Source organism: Cydia fagiglandana, chromosome 18 (genome assembly GCF_963556715.1).
Source record: "Cydia fagiglandana chromosome 18, ilCydFagi1.1, whole genome shotgun sequence".
Lineage (NCBI taxonomy): Eukaryota > Metazoa > Arthropoda > Insecta > Lepidoptera > Tortricidae > Cydia > Cydia fagiglandana.
The window spans coordinates 17,840,359-17,862,621 of NC_085949.1; the positions used below are offsets into that span (position 1 = coordinate 17,840,359).

Consider the following 22,263-nt stretch of genomic DNA (forward strand, 5'->3'; position numbering starts at 1 on the left):
TACATCTCGTTATTCTATTAAATTAATTAATCCACTTCGATGACCTTTTTCTAGTACATAGATTTCGTTTCTGTTAGGATCGCAGTTCTAACCTAACCTAACCCACTTTTCTAATAGCATTTCGATTCTGTGAGGGTCACAGTTCTAACCTAACCTAACCCACTTTTCTGATAGCGGTTCCGTATTGTGAGCATCTCAGTTCAAACCTAACCAAACCCATCCAAATTAAGTAGAATTTAACGTACCTATATTAACATAACAAAAAGTACAAATTTAAATAGAGATGCCTATTTGTCAAATTTGCGAAGTGACAATTTTGACCAAACATCTTTTTGGGATATAATATTAGACAATAAAAAACGTTTGCTAAATAAGTTTTTGTCCTAATAACATTTGAGAAAGTAAAATAATGCCAAATGATGATTTTACCAAATAAATTATATGCGAAGTGTAACTTTGCTAAAAGTTCCTTTGGGAAATGAAACTATTGCGATAAGTTTGTTGGGAAGTGAAATTTGGCGAAACGTATTTAGCCCAAACGAAAGTACACCAGAAGGTTCAGTATCACTTTACTATCCGCTTTGATGATAGCTGCTTAAAAAAATTCTACCCTCCGATGTAGAGTCGTTGGTTATATGAAAAATCTTTGTTGATGATGTGCAACCTCTAAATGTTGACCGATTTTAATTTTTTTTAACGTATAATATTTTTTTATCAGTTAGAACAAGAATTCGAGCAAAGTCAGATGAAAATCGAAAATTCGGAAAAATGAAACACCCTAAACTCTATGCACATGGACCATAGAGGTGCTGTTGGGCAAATTTAGTTGTAGTTGTACTTAAGAATTAGTTTTAGTTAATTTAATTTATTGTATTATTTGTATTTATATAAAGTCGCCACGCACTTTTACGGCTGATGGTACAGATGACAACGCGTAATAAAATTTTCCACCCAATAAAGAAAAGGGCCACTATTGATAGTTATATGAAGTAGTCGTGGCGTTAAAAGGTTATACGTAATGTAATGTTGACACAATCAAGGTGCGTGATGTCCATTAACTTAGCCAACCCAACATTAGATACATATTGGCAGGAGTAGTACACTGCCCTGCTAAGCAAATTAGCGGTATCTCAAATAAAAATTTAATGCAAACATATACCTTACATTCTTTATCTGAAAATTCAATTTTCAACGTCATTTGTTTTTGAGATGCCGCTATTCGGCTTAAGAGGGCAGTACACTTGACCTATATTCTATAGATCTATACATTTTATGATCCATCTATCAATAGACAAAAGCTGTGGTTTTTCAACCTGAACGTCGTATTAGTTTATTACATGTAGATATATCTCCGTAATCCGAAACATGGCTATGTGGTTGAAGTAAAATTTTCTCTAATTTGTGATTTAGGAATGTGACCAGTGGCGGATTTCCCATAAGGCACAGTAGGCCCGGGCCTAGGGCGGCGAGATATTAGGGGCGGCAAATTGAGACAAAAAATTCGTTGATGATAACAAAAAATTACTCAAAATTAGGCCAGGCAACGAATTCTCAAAAAAAGGTACCTATAGAGGGAAATGCTTGAATCACAATTTTTGACTTTGTACCTAACTTTATTTGGACTATCTAGGAGGTGAACATATCAAAAGTCCCCGGCCGTAGCCCTTGAGCCGGGGGAAGAGAGAGGTTTGATGGTCACATTTTTCAGTTTTTCGCTTATATCTCGGAAACTATGCGTTCTAACGACATGATCATTACACAAAATGAAAGTTTGTTAAATTTGCTACAAGCTACATTTTTTACGATATCTGGAGGGCCCTCCACACTTGTGCACAAATCGCGGCGCGAAGCCGCGAACGCGAGTGTGGCGTCGATTTTGCATATTGTTGACGCCTTCGCGTCTTGTTCCCCGTTTATAGGGTTCCGTAGGTACCTCAAAAGGAAAAAAAACCCGGGCAAGTGCGAGTCGAACTCGCGCACGAAGGGTTCCGAACCATAATGCAAAAAAAGGCAAAAAAAAACGGTCACCCATCCAAGTACTGACCCCTCCCGACGTTGCTTAACTTCGGTCAAAAATCACGTTTGTTGTTTGTATGGGAGCCCCACTTAAATCTTTATTTTAAAAACGGAACCCTTATACTCGTGCGTCTGGCTGTCCGTCTGTCACAGCCTATTTTCTCCGAAACTCCTGGACCAATTAGGTTGAAATTAGGCACACATATGTAAGTTTGTGACCCAAAGATGGACGTGTAACGTAAATAAAAAAAAATTAAATATGGAGGCCATTTTTGGGGGGAAAATGAGAAAATTTAAAAATAAAGTTTTTCAAACTATATCTTGTTACATATCAAATCAAAGAGCTCATTGTAAGAATCTCAATTTTTTAGGGTTCCGTACCCAAAGGGTAAAACGGGACCCTATTACTACGTCCGTCCGTCCGTCCGTCTGTCACCAGGCTGTATCTCACGAACCGTGATAGCTAGACAGTTGAAATTTTCACAGATGATGTATTTCTGTTGCCGCTATAACAACAAATACTAAAAACAGAATAAAATAAAGATTTAAATGGGGCTCCCATACAACAAACGTGATTTTTGACCAAAGTTAAGCAACGTCGGGAGGGGTCAGTACTTGGATGGGTGACCGTTTTTTTTGCTTTTTTTTGTTTTTTTGTTTTTTTGCATTTTGGTACGGAACCCTTCGTGCGCGAGTCAGACTCGCACTTGCCCGGTTTATTATTATTTTAGTATTAATAGTTTTGATATGTTCACCTCCTAATGAGTCCAAAAAAGTTACTGAGTAAAAAATGTGTCCCAAGCATTTTCCTCTATACCTAATATATCTTTTCGTTGCCTGATCTAAATGTAGTCAATATGATGGGTGCTGATGCTGAGAAAGGGGCGGCTACAAGGCTTGGGGCCTAGGGCGGCAAAGACTGCAAATCCGCCACTGAATGTGACTGTAACCACCATTTGTCTAAATTGTCAGTCATTTTTGTAATATATTTTGATATTCGTATGTAACTATATTTCTACATTACAATATTGTTGTTACATTTCAGCTGTTCACGGAGTACGGCCGGTTGGCGTTAGAGGACAGCGGTCGTACACCTTTCCAAAGGCTTCAGTTCCTGGTCCGGGACTGGAGCTTCCCGTACGAGGCGGCGTACGGCGCCGAGGGCGGCAACACCATCCTGCAGCGGCGGCTCAAGGTACGTGTACAGCTGTTCACGGAGTACGGCCGCCTGGCGTTAGAGGACAGCGGTCGTACACCTTTCCAGAGGATTCAGTTCCTGGTCCGGGACTGGAGCTTCCCGTACGAGGCGGCGTACGGCGCCGAGGGCGGCAACACCATCCTGCAGCGGCGGCTCAAGGTACGTGTACAGCTGTTCACGGAGTACGGCCGCCTGGCGTTAGAGGACAGCGGTCGTACACCTTTCCAGAGGATTCAGTTCCTGGTCCGGGACTGGAGCTTCCCGTACGAGGCGGCGTACGGCGCCAAGGGCGGCAACACCATCCTGCAGCGGCGGCTCAAGGTACGTGTACAGCTGTTCACGGAGTACGGCCGCCTGGCGTTAGAGGACAGCGGTCGTACACCTTTCCAGAGGATTCAGTTCCTGGTCCGGGACTGGAGCTTCCCGTACGAGGCGGCGTACGGCGCCAAGGGCGGCAACACCATCCTGCAGCGGCGGCTCAAGGTACGTGTACAGCTGTTCACGGAGTACGGCCGCCTGGCGTTAGAGGACAGCGGTCGTACACCTTTCCAGAGGATTCAGTTCCTGGTCCGGGACTGGAGCTTCCCGTACGAGGCGGCGTACGGCGCCGAGGGCGGCAACACCATCCTGCAGCGGCGGCTCAAGGTACGTGTACAGCTGTTCACGGAGTACAGCCGCCTGGCGTTAGAGGACAGCGGGCGTACACCTTTCCAGAGGCTTCAGTTCCTGGTCCGGGACTGGAGCTTCCCGTACGAGGCGGCGTACGGCGCCGAGGGCGGCAACACCATCCTGCAGCGGCGGCTCAAGGTACGTGTACAGCTGTTCACGGAGTACGGCCGCCTGGCGTTAGAGGACAGCGGGCGTACACCTTTCCAGAGGCTTCAGTTCCTGGTCCGGGACTGGAGCTTCCCGTACGAGGCGGCGTACGGCGCCGAGGGCGGCAACACCATCCTGCAGCGGCGGCTCAAGGTACGTGTACAGCTGTTCACGGAGTACGGCCGCCTGGCGTTAGAGGACAGCGGTCGTACAACTTTCCAGAGGCTTCAGTTCCTGGTCCGGGACTGGAGCTTCCCGTACGAGGCGGCGTACGGCGCCGAGGGCGGTAACACCATCCTGCAGCGGCGGCTCAAGGTACGTGTACAGCTGTTCACGGAGTACGGCCGCCTGGCGTTAGAGGACAGCGGGCGTACACCTTTCCAGAGGCTTCAGTTCCTGGTCCGGGACTGGAGCTTCCCGTACGAGGCGGCGTACGGCGCCGAGGGCGGCAACACCATCCTGCAGCGGCGGCTCAAGGTACGTGTACAGCTGTTCACGGAGTACGGCCGCCTGGCGTTAGAGGACAGCGGTCGTACAACTTTCCAGAGGCTTCAGTTCCTGGTCCGGGACTGGAGCTTCCCGTACGAGGCGGCGTACGGCGCCGAGGGCGGTAACACCATCCTGCAGCGGCGGCTCAAGGTAAACACGGTTCCGATTTTTCAAATAGTCGTTGCACGCTAGCTCTCGCATTTCTCCTTTATTTACTGTTGAATTTAAGTCCCGTGTGTACATTTTAGTAGGTACCGTAGCCTAGGCCTTATTGGGATTAAGGTTTACCCAAAATGTTCCACAAGTATACGAATCTTGGCAGTATGACGAATATTTCCTTCGCCGAAGCGTAACTAATAATATGATATCTGACACCAAAATTCCTACCTTTATCTACTGTTGATATAATTCAGCGGCGGGCCGCATGCGGCTCGTGAACCTGTCACTTGCGGCCCGAGAGCCGCCTTGGCTATTTTGTATGTAATAATGACAAACGACAATGTCTCATAAAGTCATAAATATTAACAAAGTACGGCCCGCGTTACCTCCGTTAACTACTATGTGGTTGTGGCCCTTGGCTGCTAAAAGGTTGCCGACCGCTGATATAAATGAATAAAGTTTTCTTTCTCAGGTGTCAGACAAGCAGCACCCGGAGCTGCAGTCCCTGAGGAAGCACATAACGTCGTGCTTCTCCGAGATCGCGTGCTTCCTGCTGCCGCACCCCGGCCTGCGCGTCGCCACCAACCCGCAGTTCGACGGCCGGCTCGAAGGTACGCGCGTGTCACACACCTACTGCAGGAGCCTAGCGTCTGTAGGCTAAATAATTGTTTGCCACCGAAAATACGGCATTTGCTCACTAAAAGTATGAATTGGGCAATAATACTGTAATGTAGAAGTGACCTGAAAATGGTGCATTTCAATATACTTACACTCCTGATTCTATAAAACTTAACCTTCAATTAATTTAACGAATAAAGTATGTTTTCTTGTATTTTATTAATTCCTCAGCCAATAAACTAAATAACAGGACAAAATTTCCACATATTTCGTACGGCGGGCTTTAGAAAAAAAAAATTCGCGTGAGGCTGGTGTCCTCAAGGAAAAACTCCCTAACGTATCATTAAAATGTGCACCTTAGGGGTCATCCATTAATTACGTCACACGTTTAGGGGGAGGGAGGGGGTCAAGAAAATGTGACATATTGTGACATGGGGGAGGGGGGAGACACAAACTTTGTGACGTCACTTTAACTTCATCAGTAACCGAAAATTTACTTAAATTATTTAGTTCGCTGTACATTTAAATAACAAGTTAATCTGTGTCTGGACCAAAGCGTGTACCCAGAGTGTTGGAAGACCACTCGAGTTACACCAGTCCCAAAGGGCGGATCCGGAACTGATGTGAGTGGATTCCGACCGGTGGCAGTTTTGTCAACGTTTGCAAAACTCTTCGAATCTGTGTTGCACGCGGCGATATTTCCGCAGGTTGTGGCGAGACTGAGCGAGACTCAACATGGTTTTCGACCGGGCCGCAGCACGGAGAGCAATTTACTCTGCTTTATGAACTATGCGACATCGGAAGTGGATCGACTACGCGGACAGGTTGATGTCGCATACTTCGATTTTCGGAAGGCGTTCGATACTGTCGATAACGACATATTGTTGACAAAGCTGGCTGCTGTGGGTTTTACGCCAAGTCTTATTAGCCTATTTTCCAACTACCTTAGGAACCGCAAGCAATATGTAGAGTACAAAGGCCACATATCGGACTGTTATCGAACGCTTTCAGGAGTAAGTCAGGGTAGCAATTTGGGGCCATTAAATTTCACTCTCATGATCAATGACCTTCCAAATGTGGTCGAACATGCTAGTTGCTTAATGTTTGCAGACGACCTTAAGTTGCTGTTAAAAGTAAAGGATGGTCAGGATTGTGAGAGATTGCAGAGCGACATTGACAGGGTAGTAAGTTGGAGCCATAAGAACAAACTCTATTTCAATGTGTCCAAATGTAATGTAGTGTCTTATACCAAAGCCGTCTCTCCATTGCTCCACTCGTATAATATAAGAGGGGAAGGGATCACGCGCGTGTCGTCTGTGCGAGATCTGGGATTGCACGTTGAGTCGGATCTGTCCTTCAGAAAGCACATAGTAAACATATGTAAGAAAGCTTTTCGAAACTTAGGCTTCATACTGCGTCAGACAAAGGACTTTTACAACACGGCAACAGTCAAGGCTCTGTATAATGCGTTAGTTAGAAGCAGGTTAGAGAGTTGCGCCATTATATGGAACCCACACGAGAGTAAATACTCAGCCATGGTCGAAAAAATACAAAATAAATTCGCCAGATATTTGTATTTCAAGGAGTATGGGGTACATCCTGTTTACCCACTCATGTATCCGACGCTCTTCGTTCTCGGCATGGTAGGATACACAAAATTAGAAGTGAGACGAAACTTGGCGTTAGCAACTTATATCTTTAAAATATGGCGGGGCTGTGTGCACGCACCGGAAGTGCTGGGGGGCGGGGGCCGGGGCCGGTGGCGCCGCGCGCGCGGGCCGTGCCGCCGCGCGCCCGCCTGCTGGCGCGCCCGACTGCGCGCACAAACTTACTAGCTAGAGCACCAACGGTCACAGCAATTAATATCTTGAACATGATCTCGACGGATATAGATCTGTTTAACTGTTCTCTTACTGAGTTCACAGAGGTCACTTACAAACATTTAAGTGAGTAGGAAATTGACAATAGATATCGTAAGGACTTTTTAAAATTGTGCAAATGATGTTAATTAATGCTAGATTTTTTATTTATATTTATTAAAGACAGAGTGAAACGGAACGCAATCGCGTCAGCATCAACTTTCGAACTATCATACGATTTATTAAGTTTTCATAAGTTTTTTCAAAGTTTTACCTGCAAAGTGGTGATAATTGGACACAATAACAAATATATTTAGTGAATTAATAGAAATATTAGTGTAAATAGTGAAGTTTTTGACACACAACACCGTATACAAATTCTAACCTAAAACTTGCAAATCACGTTTGTGACACCGACATAGAAGAGACATCTTTGAATGATGTCTACATCAATACATCTTGAAAACGGATAAAACAACAATCACAATGACAAAAAATAACGACGCCACCCCGTCAACAAGCAAAATCGTGGAAACAACAGCCACAAAAAAACAGTTCGTTCAACAGGTTTTCCACAGTGCACTTTTCAATACAACACCAAGAGAACGAAGTAATTCAACCGGAGAAAACCAAAAAACGTTACCAACGCCTAATTTAGACGAAAATAATAAAAACAACAAACCTCGTTCACACGAAAATGAAAGTGATCAAGACAAAAGCAATAAAATACCGTGGCAGAAAGTTCCAGAATACGGTCAAAAGAGATACCGCTCACCAGAGCAAGCCAAAACAACACACAAAATCCAGAAAAGAAATGAAGCAAGACAGCAAAGGTTCAATATGAACCGTCCAGACTGTGGAAATACAGATTCCCTTGAAATAAGAAACCGTTTCGCACCCTTGCCTACCGATGAACAAGAAAGTAACATCCAAAACCAGGCTGCAGATGCAGAAAAGCCTAAACGATCATCAAAACCTCCACCAATTGTACTATTTGGTATTATGGATGTACAAAAACTCACGGACTGTCTGCATGAAGTAGTCAGCGACAATGAATATACATACAAGATAGTGAACAGCACAAAGCTCATAATATACACACACACAATGGAAATATATCAGAAAATGATGGATCACATTAGAAGTAAAGGATTAATTGGGCATACATTCACAAGAAAAGAAGACAGGTGTATAAAAATAGTAATTAAAAATCTTCACTACACAACACCCACAGAGGAAATAATAAAAGCCATAGAAGAAACCGGGAACAAAGTACGAGGAGAGATTATAAATGTCAAACGTAAGGACAACAAGGAACCATTTAATGTCTTCTTTGTCAACCTGGAACCAAATGAAAAAAACAATGATGCCAAAAAAATCAAATATATTTATCATCAGTGTGTTAAAATAGAAGATCCACATAAAAGTACAACAATCGTGCAGTGTACCCGATGTCAACAATATGGACACACTAAAAACAACTGTCTAAGGCCCTATAGGTGTGTCAAATGTGCGGGGGCCCATGACAGTAAGACATGCACTAAGGACAGAAAGACACCTGCCACATGTGCGCTGTGTGGAGGTAAGCACCCTGGGAGCTACAAAGGCTGCCAAGTATACCGGGAAATAGCAGCCCGAAGAAGGAACAAAACACCCAAAACAAACAAGGCCAGCCAGGATGAGACTAACGCCCAAATAGTGAAACCAGTTGAACCTTCATACAAACCAGTTGAACCCTCATACCAACCAGTCGAACCTTCATACGTATCAGTTGAACCTTCATACCAACCTGTTAAAATGAACTTGGTACAGGGAACATCAGACAATACATCATACAGTAATGTGATAAATCAAAACATCAATAGACCTTACAGGGAAATGAGGCAAGAATGCCAACCCACATATCATGAATCTACTCTGAACAAAAATGAAATTAATAGTGACTGGCAATGTACACTTATACAAACTATTAACAAACAAACCAAGCAAATAGAGCTACTAATACAACAAATGGGTACATTAATGTCCCTCATCACCGCCCTTATAAGCCGCAAATGAAACAATTAAGAATTGCAACATGGAACATAAACGGTTTGGCCCCAAGCCAAAACGATCTTAAAATGTTACTACAAACAAACAAAATTGACATTATTTTAATATCAGAAACACACCTAAATGATAAAAAAGACTTTAAACTAGAAAACTATGAAGTATACAACACCAATCATCCTGATGGTACATCACATGGTGGTACTGCAGTGTTAATAAAAAAAAATATAAAGCACTTCACACACAGTCAATTTAAGGAAAATTACCTTCAAGCCACTACAATTACTGTTCAGGATAGATCCGGGGAGTATAATGTAAGCGCTGTATATTGTCCTCCTAAACACAATATCAATGAAGCAATGTTCTACAACTACTTTAAAACACTTGGCTCCAGATATATATGCGGCGGGGACTGGAACAGCAAGCACACACACTGGGGATCAAGATTAGTGACAACCCGCGGCAGAGAACTAAAAAAGTGCATAGACAGACTCAAATTGACCACATTATCATCAGGTGAACCAACATACTGGCCTACAGATTCTAAGAAGTGCCCTGATCTCCTTGACTTTTTCATTGTGAAGGGTTTTTCAAACATATATTTTGAAATGGAGAGCTGCCTCGACTCTTCTTCAGACCACACACCAGTGATAGGGACTTTTAGTTCCACGGCACTTTACAAGGAACAAAACATGGCATTATGCAATCACAAAACTGACTGGACTACATTTACAGACATCCTTAACACAGAGTTAAACCTCAGAATAAGATTAAAATCAGCGGAAGACATAGATGATGCAACATTCTATATTACCAACAAAATTCAAGAAGCTGCATGGTGTTCAACCCCATACAACAAAACATCCAGTAAGGTTAAAAATATTCCTTCGCAAATCCGAGACAAGATACAGGAAAAAAGAAGACTTCGAAGAAAATGGCACCAAAGTAGGCATGTAGAAGATAAAAAAGCACTCAATAGGTCAGCCAGAGAACTAAGAGCATTGATCAAGGAAAACGAAAACTACACACTGCAACAGAAGCTTTCATCTCTAACAGCGACTAAAAGCAATGACTATTCACTATGGAAAATAACAAAACAGTTTAAAAGACCACAAAAACCAATCCCTCCTATAAAAACACAGTCGGGAACGTGGGCCAGGAAAGAAGCAGAAAAAGCAGAAACCTTTGCTTTGCACTTAAGTCATATTTTCACACCTAACACTTCTATGTCCCCAGAAACTGATAAATTAGTGGAAGAATGCATAACAAGTGATCAACAGCTGTCATTACCACTAAAACTAGTGACACCAAATGAAGTATATAACACCATCAGACATTTGGGCAATAAAAAGGCACCTGGCTTTGACCTCATCACTGCAGAAATACTGAAACGCATACCAAGGAAACCAGTTGTATTTTTATGCATGCTCTTCAATGCTATCCTTAGACTGCACTATTACCCTAAACTGTGGAAAGTATCACAAATTTGTATGCTACCAAAGCCTGGGAAACCACCTACAGAACCTACTTCATACAGACCAATAAGTCTCCTCCCAACGATATCCAAGGTATTTGAAAAAATCTTCCTAAGAAGATTAAAACCCATACTAGAAGTAGAAAACATCATCCCTAATCATCAATTTGGCTTCAGGGAACAACACTCTACAGTCGAACAGGTTCACAGAGTTGTAACAAAGATAAGAAACACACTGGAATGCAAGAAATATTGTGCTGCCGTCTTCCTTGATATCCAGCAAGCCTTCGATAAAGTATGGCATGAAGGACTGTTATACAAGTTAAAAACAAGGCTGCCCAACTCACACTACATGGTCCTTAAGTCATACCTACTAGAAAGAACATTCCAAGTCAAATTTGGCGAAGAGACATCAAAACTGTATGACATTAAAGCATCAGTCCCACAAGGATCTGTCCTCGGCCCAGTTTTATATTCAATCTACACTGCTGACCTGCCGGTCTCCGATGAAGTGATCACAGCAACATATGCGGATGACACAGCTTGTCTTGCAAGTGACAAAAAACCTGAAATCGCATCACAAAAACTACAAACACATTTAAAAGATATTGAACACTGGCTCGAGATCTGGAGGCTCAAACCCAGTGTAACAAAATCTGTCCAAATAACCTTCACACTACGCAAGGGAGACTGCCCACCAGTGACTATGCGAGGCGAACCCCTTCCTAGCCAAAGCTGCGTCAAATATCTAGGACTCCACCTCGACAGAAGACTTACCTGGGCCAACCACATCAAAATGAAAAGAAAAGAAGCAGATATCAAATGCAGGAACTTATACTGGCTAATTGGAAGACAATCAACTCTAACACTTAACAACAAACTACTGATATACAAATGTATAATAAAACCGATATGGACTTATGGAATACAGCTATGGGGATCAGCCAGCAACTCAAATTTAGAAATACTTCAAAGATTCCAGAACAAAACCCTAAGAAGGATCACGTGTGCACCATTACTGGTCAGAAATAGTGAAATACATGAATACACAGAAATACCAACAATAAAACAAGAGGTAAACGAATACTGCAAAAAGTACAAGGAAAGACTTCAAAACCACTGCAACGAATTAGCCAGAAACCTGTTAAACGAACAAGACTACACACCGAGGCTAAAAAGATGGCACATCCTAGGGCTAGACCAGAGACAATAAGCCCCCACGTAAACTGGTGATGGTGCTCAGTGGAACACCACCCTAAATAACAACCTAAAAAAAAAAAAGAAACAAACCATCTGATTATGGCTAGAACAGCCGATTGCAGATTTAAGTTGAGGAAAAAAAAAAAAAAAAATTTATTAAAAGACATTATTATTATTGAATTTATTATGGAATTGCTATGGAATTAATTTGCTGAGTGTATAAATGTGTATTAAATGTTTTTATTTTTAAATTGATGTGACTAGTATGTAAGCGCTTTGGTATAACACTGTAATGCTTATATATGCTGAAATAAATGAAATGAAATGAAATGAAATGAAAGTTTTTAAAACGAAAATAGTTTTTATTCGTTTAATTTTCTTTCCTAAGCAGTTTTGGGTTATAAAATTAGTAATATTTATATCGCCAAAAATATTTTGATAAAATATTAATAATACTTAGGTATTTACTTAATTCGATTTGGCGATTTCGTAAAAAATGTGACGTCACACTAGGGGGGGAGGGGTTTGCCAAATGTGACCAAGTGTGACAAGGGGGGGGGGGAGGGGTCAAAAAACCTAGAAATTGGTGTGACGTAATTAATGGATGACCCCTTATCCCACAGACATAGAGCCTGAATTCAAGCGGTCACTGCAGCAGCTGGTGCCCATGCTGCTGGCTCCACAGAACCTCGTGCCCAAGCTCATCAACGGCCAGAAAGTCAAGGCCAAGGAGCTGGTGCAGTACTTCGTGTCTTACATGAATATCTACAAGGGCAATGAGCTGCCCGAACCAAAGAGTATGCTGGTGGTAAGTGAATTTGCACCTTATGCTTTAGACATTTCGGTCTATAGTTCAGAAACGGACGGTAAATGAAAACCAAGAACTACAAATCCCTGGTATTCCACTTGTCCAATATTTGATCTTTGTTGATCAAAATTGTCATTCAAAAAGTTTCAGCCGTTAGGTGTGCATTGATAAAATTGTAACTCTTGTTTGAGTTACTGAGGGTGGTATTCCACAGTGGCGGTACTTCCATACAAGCCCAAAAGCCGGGCTTGCCTTAGTTGCCTTACCGAAATTACGTAGTGATAAGATCAATAATCAATATAGATTATTTTTAAACCGCGCGCCAAATGTACGTATTATTAAATTCAAGCCACAGCGCGCGGACCGCGGCGCCAGCGTGTTGCAAAATTTTGCCGTGGCGCCTCCTCCGCGCGAAAGAAATCAGGCGTAGGATGAATATCTGCTGAGAATTCAGCTATCCTGCTCGCTCTCGTCGGATTGCGGTTGCAAGCCGACGAGTGCGAGCTTGCTTTTTCGTCCCGCTCTAGGCGGTCTAAGCCTACAAACGCCATAGAACGATGTAACTATTTGTTGGTATGTATAGCAATTTTATAAGGCGATTTAAGCCGAGCTTTTGGTGTGAAGTTAGCTGCATAAGTTCACACGGGCACGCGTTTACTTCAAGTGTATTATTATTTAGTCGAGTCGAAAGTAACGTAACGAAAGGTCAATTCATTTAAGTTAATTTGAATTAAGTAGTGAATGTGGATTTGTTCGTTTGTTGTGACGTTTATAAGTGTTAACAATGGATGAAGTTGTTCCTTGTGACGGTATGAGATGCGTCCACGTATTACTCAACGAAAGCAAGGTAAAATCGTTAAACTTTGTAGAAAAACGGGATATATATCATTTCCGCGCCAAAACCAACACCCGACTTGAGTATCCTCAGATAAGTCAGTCGCATTAAGAGAAAATTTTGTACGACCGTTTACAAAACACAAGGATTGTTGGTTTACTCCAATTAAGGCGTAATTAGAGTGACAGAGAAAGAAGCATGCAATTTGCAAATTTCAGTGTATGCGGTAGGCCCTCTGATCATCATCATCATATCAGCCAGAGGACGTCCACTGCTGGACATAGGCCTCCCCCAAAGAGTGCCACAATGCCCGGTCTTGCGCCTCCCGCGACCTTCACCAGCCCACCAGGTCATCAGTCCACCTTGTGGGCCCTCTGATATGTTTGTAAAATTCTATCTAGTGGTTATGGTAGTACCTAGTATGCCCTGTGCTGTGCGCTATGATAGCTCGCCGCGATACGCTAGCAAATTCATTTGAGTCCAAAGAGTGAGATTGGACATTTATTACGAAAACATATCTTTCGGCTTGCCTTACTCCGAAACCCTAGGCACGCCACTGGTATTCCACTTGTCCAATTTGTATTGCGTCTCACATTTTGCTTAATGATAGTGGACAAAGAAATAGAACAGGTGGAATACCATTCTTAAAGATGTTCCTTTTCACAGGCGACAGCGGAAGCGAACAACCTGACAGCCGTGGCCGAGGCCAGAGAAGTGTACACCACGCTCATGGAGGAAGTGTGCGGCGGCGCCAAACCTTACCTGCAGACACAGCTGCTGGAGGCGGAGCACGGCCGGGTCCGGGACAAGGCGCTGCACGCCTTCCACTCCAAGCGGAAGATGGGAGGGGACGAGTTCAGCCAGTCCTACTGCGAGCAGCTCGTCAGGGTGAGACAAACTTATCAACATTTTGATAAAACTGGAGTCACAGAATAAATAATAGTACTAGGAACACAAGACTCACTCTCTAACAAAACGCGTCTGCTAGGATCAGCACAGATATGGCCGGCTAGGTGGCGACAGCGCCACGCGCGGCTTATGGCTTTCCCAAAAATTGGGGTGGAACAGATGTACTTTTAGCTACCTGTAGCAAAGCGACGAAATCGCGGAGTGAGCCACGCCTGCCGGAGTACTGAAAGTTGGATAGCCGCCTAAAGAGGATTAGGTGCTACGACGGCACAATCCGGCATCCATAATCGCGTAACGGGACCCCTCTTCTGCCCCACGTAAGGAGATTCGGCTTGACCGAAATAATGAGTGTTCTGTGACATTGTTGTGCCATTATTTTTTGATCCTATGTGGGTCAATTATCATTTCATTTATATTAACTAAGACTGCAGACTTATCTTCAATCGAAGAGATATTTCGTAGAAAAGCCGCTTGATAAATTATATAAATCCCTTACATTCCAGGACTTGGAGGAACAATTCAAGCAGTTCAGCGCGCACAACGAGAGCAAGAACATCTTCAAGGCGGCGCGCACGCCCTCCGTCTTCTTCGCCATCGCCATGTTCTTCTACGTGCTCAGCGGCATCTTCGGCCTCGTCGGCCTCTACCCCATCGCCAACCTCTGCAACCTGGCCATGGGCGTCGCGCTGCTCACGCTAGTGCTCTGGGCGTACATCAGGTACTGACATGTTCTCTACGTGTGCAAGTCGGCCTCTAGGCCTCTACAATCGTCTACCTCTGCATCCTGGCCATGGGCCTCACTCTGCTCACGTCACACTAGTGCTTGGCGTTGAAGTTTGACCTTTAAAATAACACTTGCACTGTGTGCGCTATCAAAATCGTTGCAGACTTGTGTTGGTCTAACTCTACCTACGTTTTGTTTATAATGCAATAATGTATTATTTTGCTGTACAGGTACAGCGGAGAGATGCGGGAGCTGGGCGTCACCATCGATGACACGGCCAACGTGCTTTGGGAAAATGTAAGTTATGCTTTATGATAATAAGTTATATTTTGGTTTCATGTAATTCTGCGGTTCATTACAGTATCTTCGTTCTAATCTCAATATGACCAATTATCATGAAAAAAATGTATAATGAGATTTGTTGATTTTATTTACCAATTTGTGTTTTGTCAGGTAATGAAGCCGCTATACCAAGCCGGCTTGGAGAAGGGCATGGAGCACGCCGCCAAGGCCGCCGCCGAGAGCGCGCTGGGCCCGCCCTCGCCCTCCGTCAACGGCAAGCACAAGCAGTTGTGATGCCCGCCCAGACTGAGACGGCGCATCTCGAGGGTATCCACCCCGCACGGGGCGGAGCGAGACAGGACACGTGTCTGCGTTGGGTCTTTAAACCGACGGTTAGTGAGGCGACATATCGATGACATATCACCAGACGCGCGTAGGGTTACCGGTTTAGTTCGGATTTTAAACTTGTCGATCCCACTTCTGATGTCGGATTTGTTTTAAAAGGCCTTATGCTGATGGTAATCCTATATGTGAATGTGCGAGTGAAGGGGTACTGACGGATATATTATCCGGATTTTTAACTTGTCGATCCCATTGATGTCGCCTACCTTTTTAAAATGCTAATGATGACCCCATATGTAAATGTGCGTGTGTATGGTTACTACACTTGGAGTACTGACAGACGTATCCAAAATTTTAATGTGTCGTTTCCACTCTGATGACGGATGTATTAAAGTGGTCTTTTTAAAATATTAATGGTAACCCTAGACGTATGTAAATTTGCTTCTGTAGGGTTACCATCAGTACTGTTAAGGATATGTAGATTTTAACGGTGTCGATCCCACTTCTGATGTCGGATATTGGACAGTAACCCTATAATGTAAATGTGTGTGTGAATGGACCCACGCCTTATGTCGATTAGCCGGTAAGTGTACGGTTCATTATAGAGTTATCGATGTTTTTGAAGCGTGCGGTGGCGGATTGTGTTCATGTCGAGTGCGTAGACAATTGTAAGGGTCTCTAGTTTATAGTGTAGGAAAATTAATTGTTGCTTTATCGACTCTTATCGAGTCGATCCTCGGTTAGACTAAAACGATATTTTAATAGTTATTGACCAACCGGCGAACCAACTTTTTTTTAACTTGAAATATCAGACGGTTTTAGTAGGTTTATAATACAAATATAGAATAATTATATATATTTTATAAATCGCGAGCCCATTTAAGAGTTTTAGAATAGTAGCACAAAAAAACGAATATGGTCACATTAAGTAAATCGAAAATATCAAACGGACGGTTTTTGAATCACTTGTTGTAACGCACGGGAGTGTGGACGTACTTAAAATATTTTTAAGAATTTCTAAATTACTCTAAAATCTAGTATCAATAGTTTCAAGTACTGTCAAAATGTAAATTTCTTTATGGGGCAATTAATGTAGTCATCCAAACCCCTATGTAAATAATGTTCGGTAGCAACCAAGTTTTCTAAAGTGCCAATATAAATCTAATCGTTCCCGTATTGGCCAAAACTCTATCAAAATTTGGATTATATTTGTTGAAACTTCAGAGTTTATTTTGTTAGTACGTAGCGACTTGTAGAGTAGATTCAGATCTATATAGTTCTTCACAAGTAGCTTTTCTTGCCACTATGGTTCATATAAAGGAAAAACAGTCAAGGTATCACAATAACTAGGTTGTGATGTGTCCGAAACAATCATAGGCATAGAAAGTGTATAGGTTAAACAACAGACCGTGTTCTCTTGCTCAATTTGTGAGAATATCTACCAAAATTACCAGCATAAGCTTTCAACTGCCTGACTTTATATCCGTATGAAGCCTACAGATGCAGTGCATAATTATTTTCTATCGTATTTTCTCGGAAACGTGCGAACGTGTCTTGCTATTTCAGTTAGTCTCAGTACAAAAAGTACTGAGGTTGACTGAATGAGCATGTCAAATACGACCGTTTCCGAGAAAACGCGATGGTAAACACATTTGTACCCTATTGTAAATAAAAGCCAAAAGTGCCTAAACTTCCATTCAGTAAGTTAAGGTAAAATATGAGAGTAGGATAGAGGATAGACTCCGCTGTGCCAAAGCAATTCTGTTCAGTTCTCCGTCCCTTTCTGTCTGATCATTTTGGCTTTTTAACATCTTCCATCTCTTTCGTAGGAACTAGTCAAACTTTGACTGCTACGCGCATGACAATATAGTTTCGTATGTATGTTGTATTCATTTAACATTTTACCTAAACATTTGTCAAATTAATATTCAATTCTACTTTTCTATTTGACGTTTGTGTAGGTGAAGAATTTATATGTTCTTATGAATTATGAGTCCATAATTTTAACTTAGGATATGTCAGTTTCATTATATTAACTAGATTTTAATTGTTAAAGTTTAGATTTGGTAAAGAACTTGTTTTGTATAATAATCATGTTCGATATGTATATCGGTTTACAAATATTATGTCACTGGTTATTGTTTAAAAATTAACGTGGTTTGGTTATTGTTTTATTTGTACTATATTTCGATTTTAAATTCTTGCACACGGAGTCATAGTGAGGATGACTCGTAGTTTAATTTTAGGGTTAACAGCTATAGTTCTGGTCGAAGCAAGTAGGAACGAATAAAGAACTTGCTTGGTTCAATAACTATGGCTCGCACGCCTCCTCGCGGGCCGAGCAACCCAGAGCGTCAAACCATTTAATATACAATAGTACAAACTTTTTATTGAGCGCTATGTTTGAGACATGATACATAGATTTTACATCTCTAAGCTGTCCAACAAACGAACAGACAAGAAGAGTGGATAACCCCCTGGTACACAAGTCTAATCGAACATAACGAATGTTTTTGATCTTGTTCAATCAGTTAAAAAAATTTAACTCTCCATTAAGGGAGTCACCACAATGTTGTTTCTAAACCTACATGAACCGACAAGGAAAAGTTCCATGACAATATCAGAAGGACGATAAAAACATTTATCCCGTTTTGGCTCAGATGATGCGACCCTAATTTGGTCAGTAACATATTGAGCGATATATATATTTTTTATTTGTGTTCATCTCTTGCGGGCTTACAGATACAGGTAACCCCAAAACGCTCACAAGATAATACAACCATACCATAGAAACATATGTGTGTGGTATACTATTATGTATGGTGACACCCTAAAGGTATCGGCTTAACATATATGTTTATTGTCTTCCGTACGGTTGAGACGCTCTGTCGGTTTCCGGCCAAAGCTAATCCTTCTGCTCAATTTCACTCGTAGTAAGTAAAATGTTGAACAAGATGTTATTTATGTTGCGCCGGACTATATAAGTGTTGTTGTAAGTTTATTTGGAACAGTAGCGTAAGGCACAGGTGTTGGCGGGCGCTTCGCTGTGGTTCATACTGTGATGGCCAGTGTACTGTTGTTCAATTGAAGACTTATAGGCTCCCTTTATACATATTTTAGATGTACATAAGGTTCTTTTAGCTTTGTACCATAGGATTTATACTCCAGTACAAAGCAAATTTTGGTTATTATTTTAATTTCCTTTTTCAGTTTTAGTAAGTTTCTTTTTAGCCAACGTAAATCTTAATGAAATTTGGAAATTAAGACACCAAATCTTTGTGTATATTTATAAAAAGTCAGACAATATAGAAAATTCAAATTAAAATGTTAAAAACTTTGCAACCTTTTACTGATTATTTTCGCCAACGAAATAAAAAAATAACATGAACCTTTTTGTTAGTCCTACAGCGAAGCGCCCCCGGCCGTCCCAGCTCACAGTGTAAGCAATATGCGAGAGGACTGTTTCTATGCGTTGCCTGTTTTGTGCCATAACTGCGGGCACTCACCCCGCACACCAAGTTTAAAACATTATTTTCAGTGGTATAAATACTATTTTGAAATGGCAATAATGACATATCTACTTAAGGCTAATCCTAGTTTTTATAGCCCAGATATTGAAATGACATTACGATTGCCCTAGTTTAGTGTCACCCCAAAATATATTTTTTAAGCGTCGACGTCTGGTCAACGCTATGAAAAATGGCGTCGCTGTGCAGTTGCGCCAACGTTGCGTCGACTAGCAGCTATAGATATGAGTAGACGCCGACACTCGGAAGACGCTGGTATGGACGGCGGGCAAAATTGGTACAAAAGCATTATGATTGGGGTGTAATGCATGTAATCGAATTGTCATTTAAGTATCTTGCAAATAAAAATAGTTTAATATTGAAATTTATCTAAGTTTGTACAAAATTATAATTTGAAGTGATGAAGGTGTGCCGAGTCAGATGCCCGCAGTGCAGATTGTCAGATATCATATTTATTTATATATTTTATTAAAGTTTCGAGTGTTGGAGAGTTTTACGCGATTTGACAAACCACGGCTTCTGGCAATCGACGCTTTGGACACTTTCGCTTGTAGTATAATTTTGCTCGTTGCAAATTGGACTCTGTCGCGGGGTACTAAGTCGGGTTTTCCCGCGCGACGCGGGCTAGACTATGTACATGGTTTCGGATAGGTTAATTACGATAACTGTACGCAATGTATTAATAAAGATCTTATTTTTATACCGTTTGTTTTTGTGATTAAAAGCAGACCAGTAATATATGATCATTGTTAAGAGGGCGCTGTTATTCTCATGTATAGGGTGACAGTTCTGTATAGTATAGTACAGTCATTATATCCAAAAAACCGACCCTACCCGTGAATAATTAGTTCTTGGATTTTTTTTTCGTAGGTCCCTCGGGGGGGTCACTGGGAGTGTAAATTGAGAAAGTAGGCTGAATCAGGCTCCTGCGTATATTCGAAAAATGGTTTTTTTTCCAAAAAAAACGGTTTTTCTTCAATAACTCGGCCATTTTTGATTTTACAGTAAAACCGTAAGGACAAAAATTGTAGGAAATTTGATTCTCTACAAGTTAGTCCAGTCATTATATCCAAAAAACCGTCCCTTCCCGTGAATAATCAGTTCTTGGATTTTTTTTCGTACGTCCCTTGGGGAATCACTGGGAGTGTAAATTCAAAAAGTAGACTGAATCAGGGTCCTGTGTATATTCGAAAAACGGTTTTTCTTGAATAACTCGGTCATTTTTGATTTTACAGTAAAACCGTGAGGACAAAAATTTTAGAAAATTTGATTCTCTACAAGTTTGGTCCTCACAATTTTTCTTCTAGGATCGATAGTTTGGAAATAAAATTTGAAAAAAGCGACAAATTCAAAATATTTTCAACATCTCGTTTATTTTCAACTTTACGACATAAATGAAGAGGACTAAACTTGTAGAGAATCAAATTCTGAACAATTTTGGTTCCCGCCTTTTTTCCCCCAAAATCGATATTTTAGAAATTAAACCTGAAAAACGCGACAAATTCAAAATATTATCATTATCTCCTATGTTCCACGCTTTACGGCATAAATGAAGGGAAACAAACTTGTAGAGAATCAAATTTTCTAAAATTTTGTCCTCACGGTTTTACTGTAAAATCAAAAATGACCGAGTTATTAAAGAAAAACCGTTATCGAATATACACAGGACCCTGATTCAGTCTACGTTTTGAATTTACACTCTCAGTGATTCCCCCGAGGGACGTACGAAAAAAAATTCCAAGAACTAATTATTCACGGGAAGGGTCGGTTTTTTGGATATAATGACTGGACTAACTTGTAGAGAATCAAATTTCCTACAATTTTTGTCCTTACGGTTTTACTGTAAAATCAAAGATGGCCGAGTTATTGAAGAAAAATCGTTTTTTTTGGAAAAAAACCATTTTTCGAATATACGCAGGAGCCTGATTCAGCCTACTTTTTGAATTTACACTCCCAGTGACCCCCCCGAAGGACCTACGAAAAAAAAATCCAAGAACTAATTATTCACGGGTCAAAATCTATAATGACTGTACTAAGTATGAATAAATTCGTTCCAGTGAAATTCCGCAACATGGCGCGTGATCATATATTCCTGGTCGGGCTATTATATTGTCTACCATGCCTGCAGCCCCATTAAGACGGTTCAAGAACTTGCATGCAATATTCGATACATTGTACGATACAGAGTACAATGAGTTCAGTCCATCAACCAAATACATACCGTAATTTAACGGAAACTGATTGCAATTTCTTGAATTGCCTTGTGATGTGCTGCCTGGGCAGGAGTCACATATCCCCTCGGCCTGGAAGGCTGGAGAGGTTTACCGAGCTAGTCTCAGATTTGGGAGAAAGGGGACTTACGGGTTGTTAACACAAACACGGATAGTACACTGGTATAGACGGGGCTTTATGCCGTTTATTGAAAACACTTAATAGCTAACACTTATCACTAATATGCCCCGGTGGGCCGGTTCCCTATAGTAGTGGCGGGATACGCGTGTGCCCTAGGTAATCTAGACGCAAACCTAGCTCCGGGTTAGATCGTGGTAGGCGGGAATGATAGGGACGATCGAGGACAGGAGTTATGCCGGCCGGCGGTGTCCGCTACAGGCCCTGCGTATGAGGATTCACTGGCAGGCGGTGACCGCTCCAGCCCGTGATGGAAGGGAACAGCCTGGCCTAGACGCACATATGTCACCCCGGCCGCGACCGCAGGAAAGGGGCTAGGAGAGGTGTAAGTAATCGTGGTCGGCGGGAAGGTTAGATTGAGGGCAGGGGCTACGCCGGCCGGCGGTGTCCGCTACAGGCCTTGCGTATGAGGATTCACTGGCGGGCGGTGACCGCTCCAGCCCGTGATGGATGGGAACAGCCTGGCCTAGGCGCACATATGTCACCCCGGCCGCGACCGCAGGAAGGGACTAGGAGAGGTGTAAGTAATCGTGGTCGGCGGGAAGGTTA

The 22,263-nt window shown here is 42.1% G+C and overlaps 1 protein-coding gene across 1 annotated transcript in view; it reads left to right on the forward strand.

Annotated features, from left to right (window-relative positions):
- The window catches only part of LOC134673446 (atlastin-like), a 36,189-nt gene extending 16,184 nt beyond the window's left edge, over window positions 1-20,005 (forward strand). Inside the window, exons 5-11 of the mRNA XM_063531435.1 lie at window positions 3,062-3,211; window positions 5,151-5,289; window positions 12,502-12,686; window positions 14,188-14,409; window positions 14,934-15,148; window positions 15,385-15,451; window positions 15,608-20,005. Coding sequence (XP_063387505.1) covers window positions 3,062-3,211; window positions 5,151-5,289; window positions 12,502-12,686; window positions 14,188-14,409; window positions 14,934-15,148; window positions 15,385-15,451; window positions 15,608-15,730 — 1,101 coding nt within the window. The 3' untranslated portion in view covers window positions 15,731-20,005. The remainder of the gene's footprint in view (window positions 1-3,061; window positions 3,212-5,150; window positions 5,290-12,501; window positions 12,687-14,187; window positions 14,410-14,933; window positions 15,149-15,384; window positions 15,452-15,607) is intronic.
- Window positions 20,006-22,263: the final 2,258 nt, after the last annotated feature.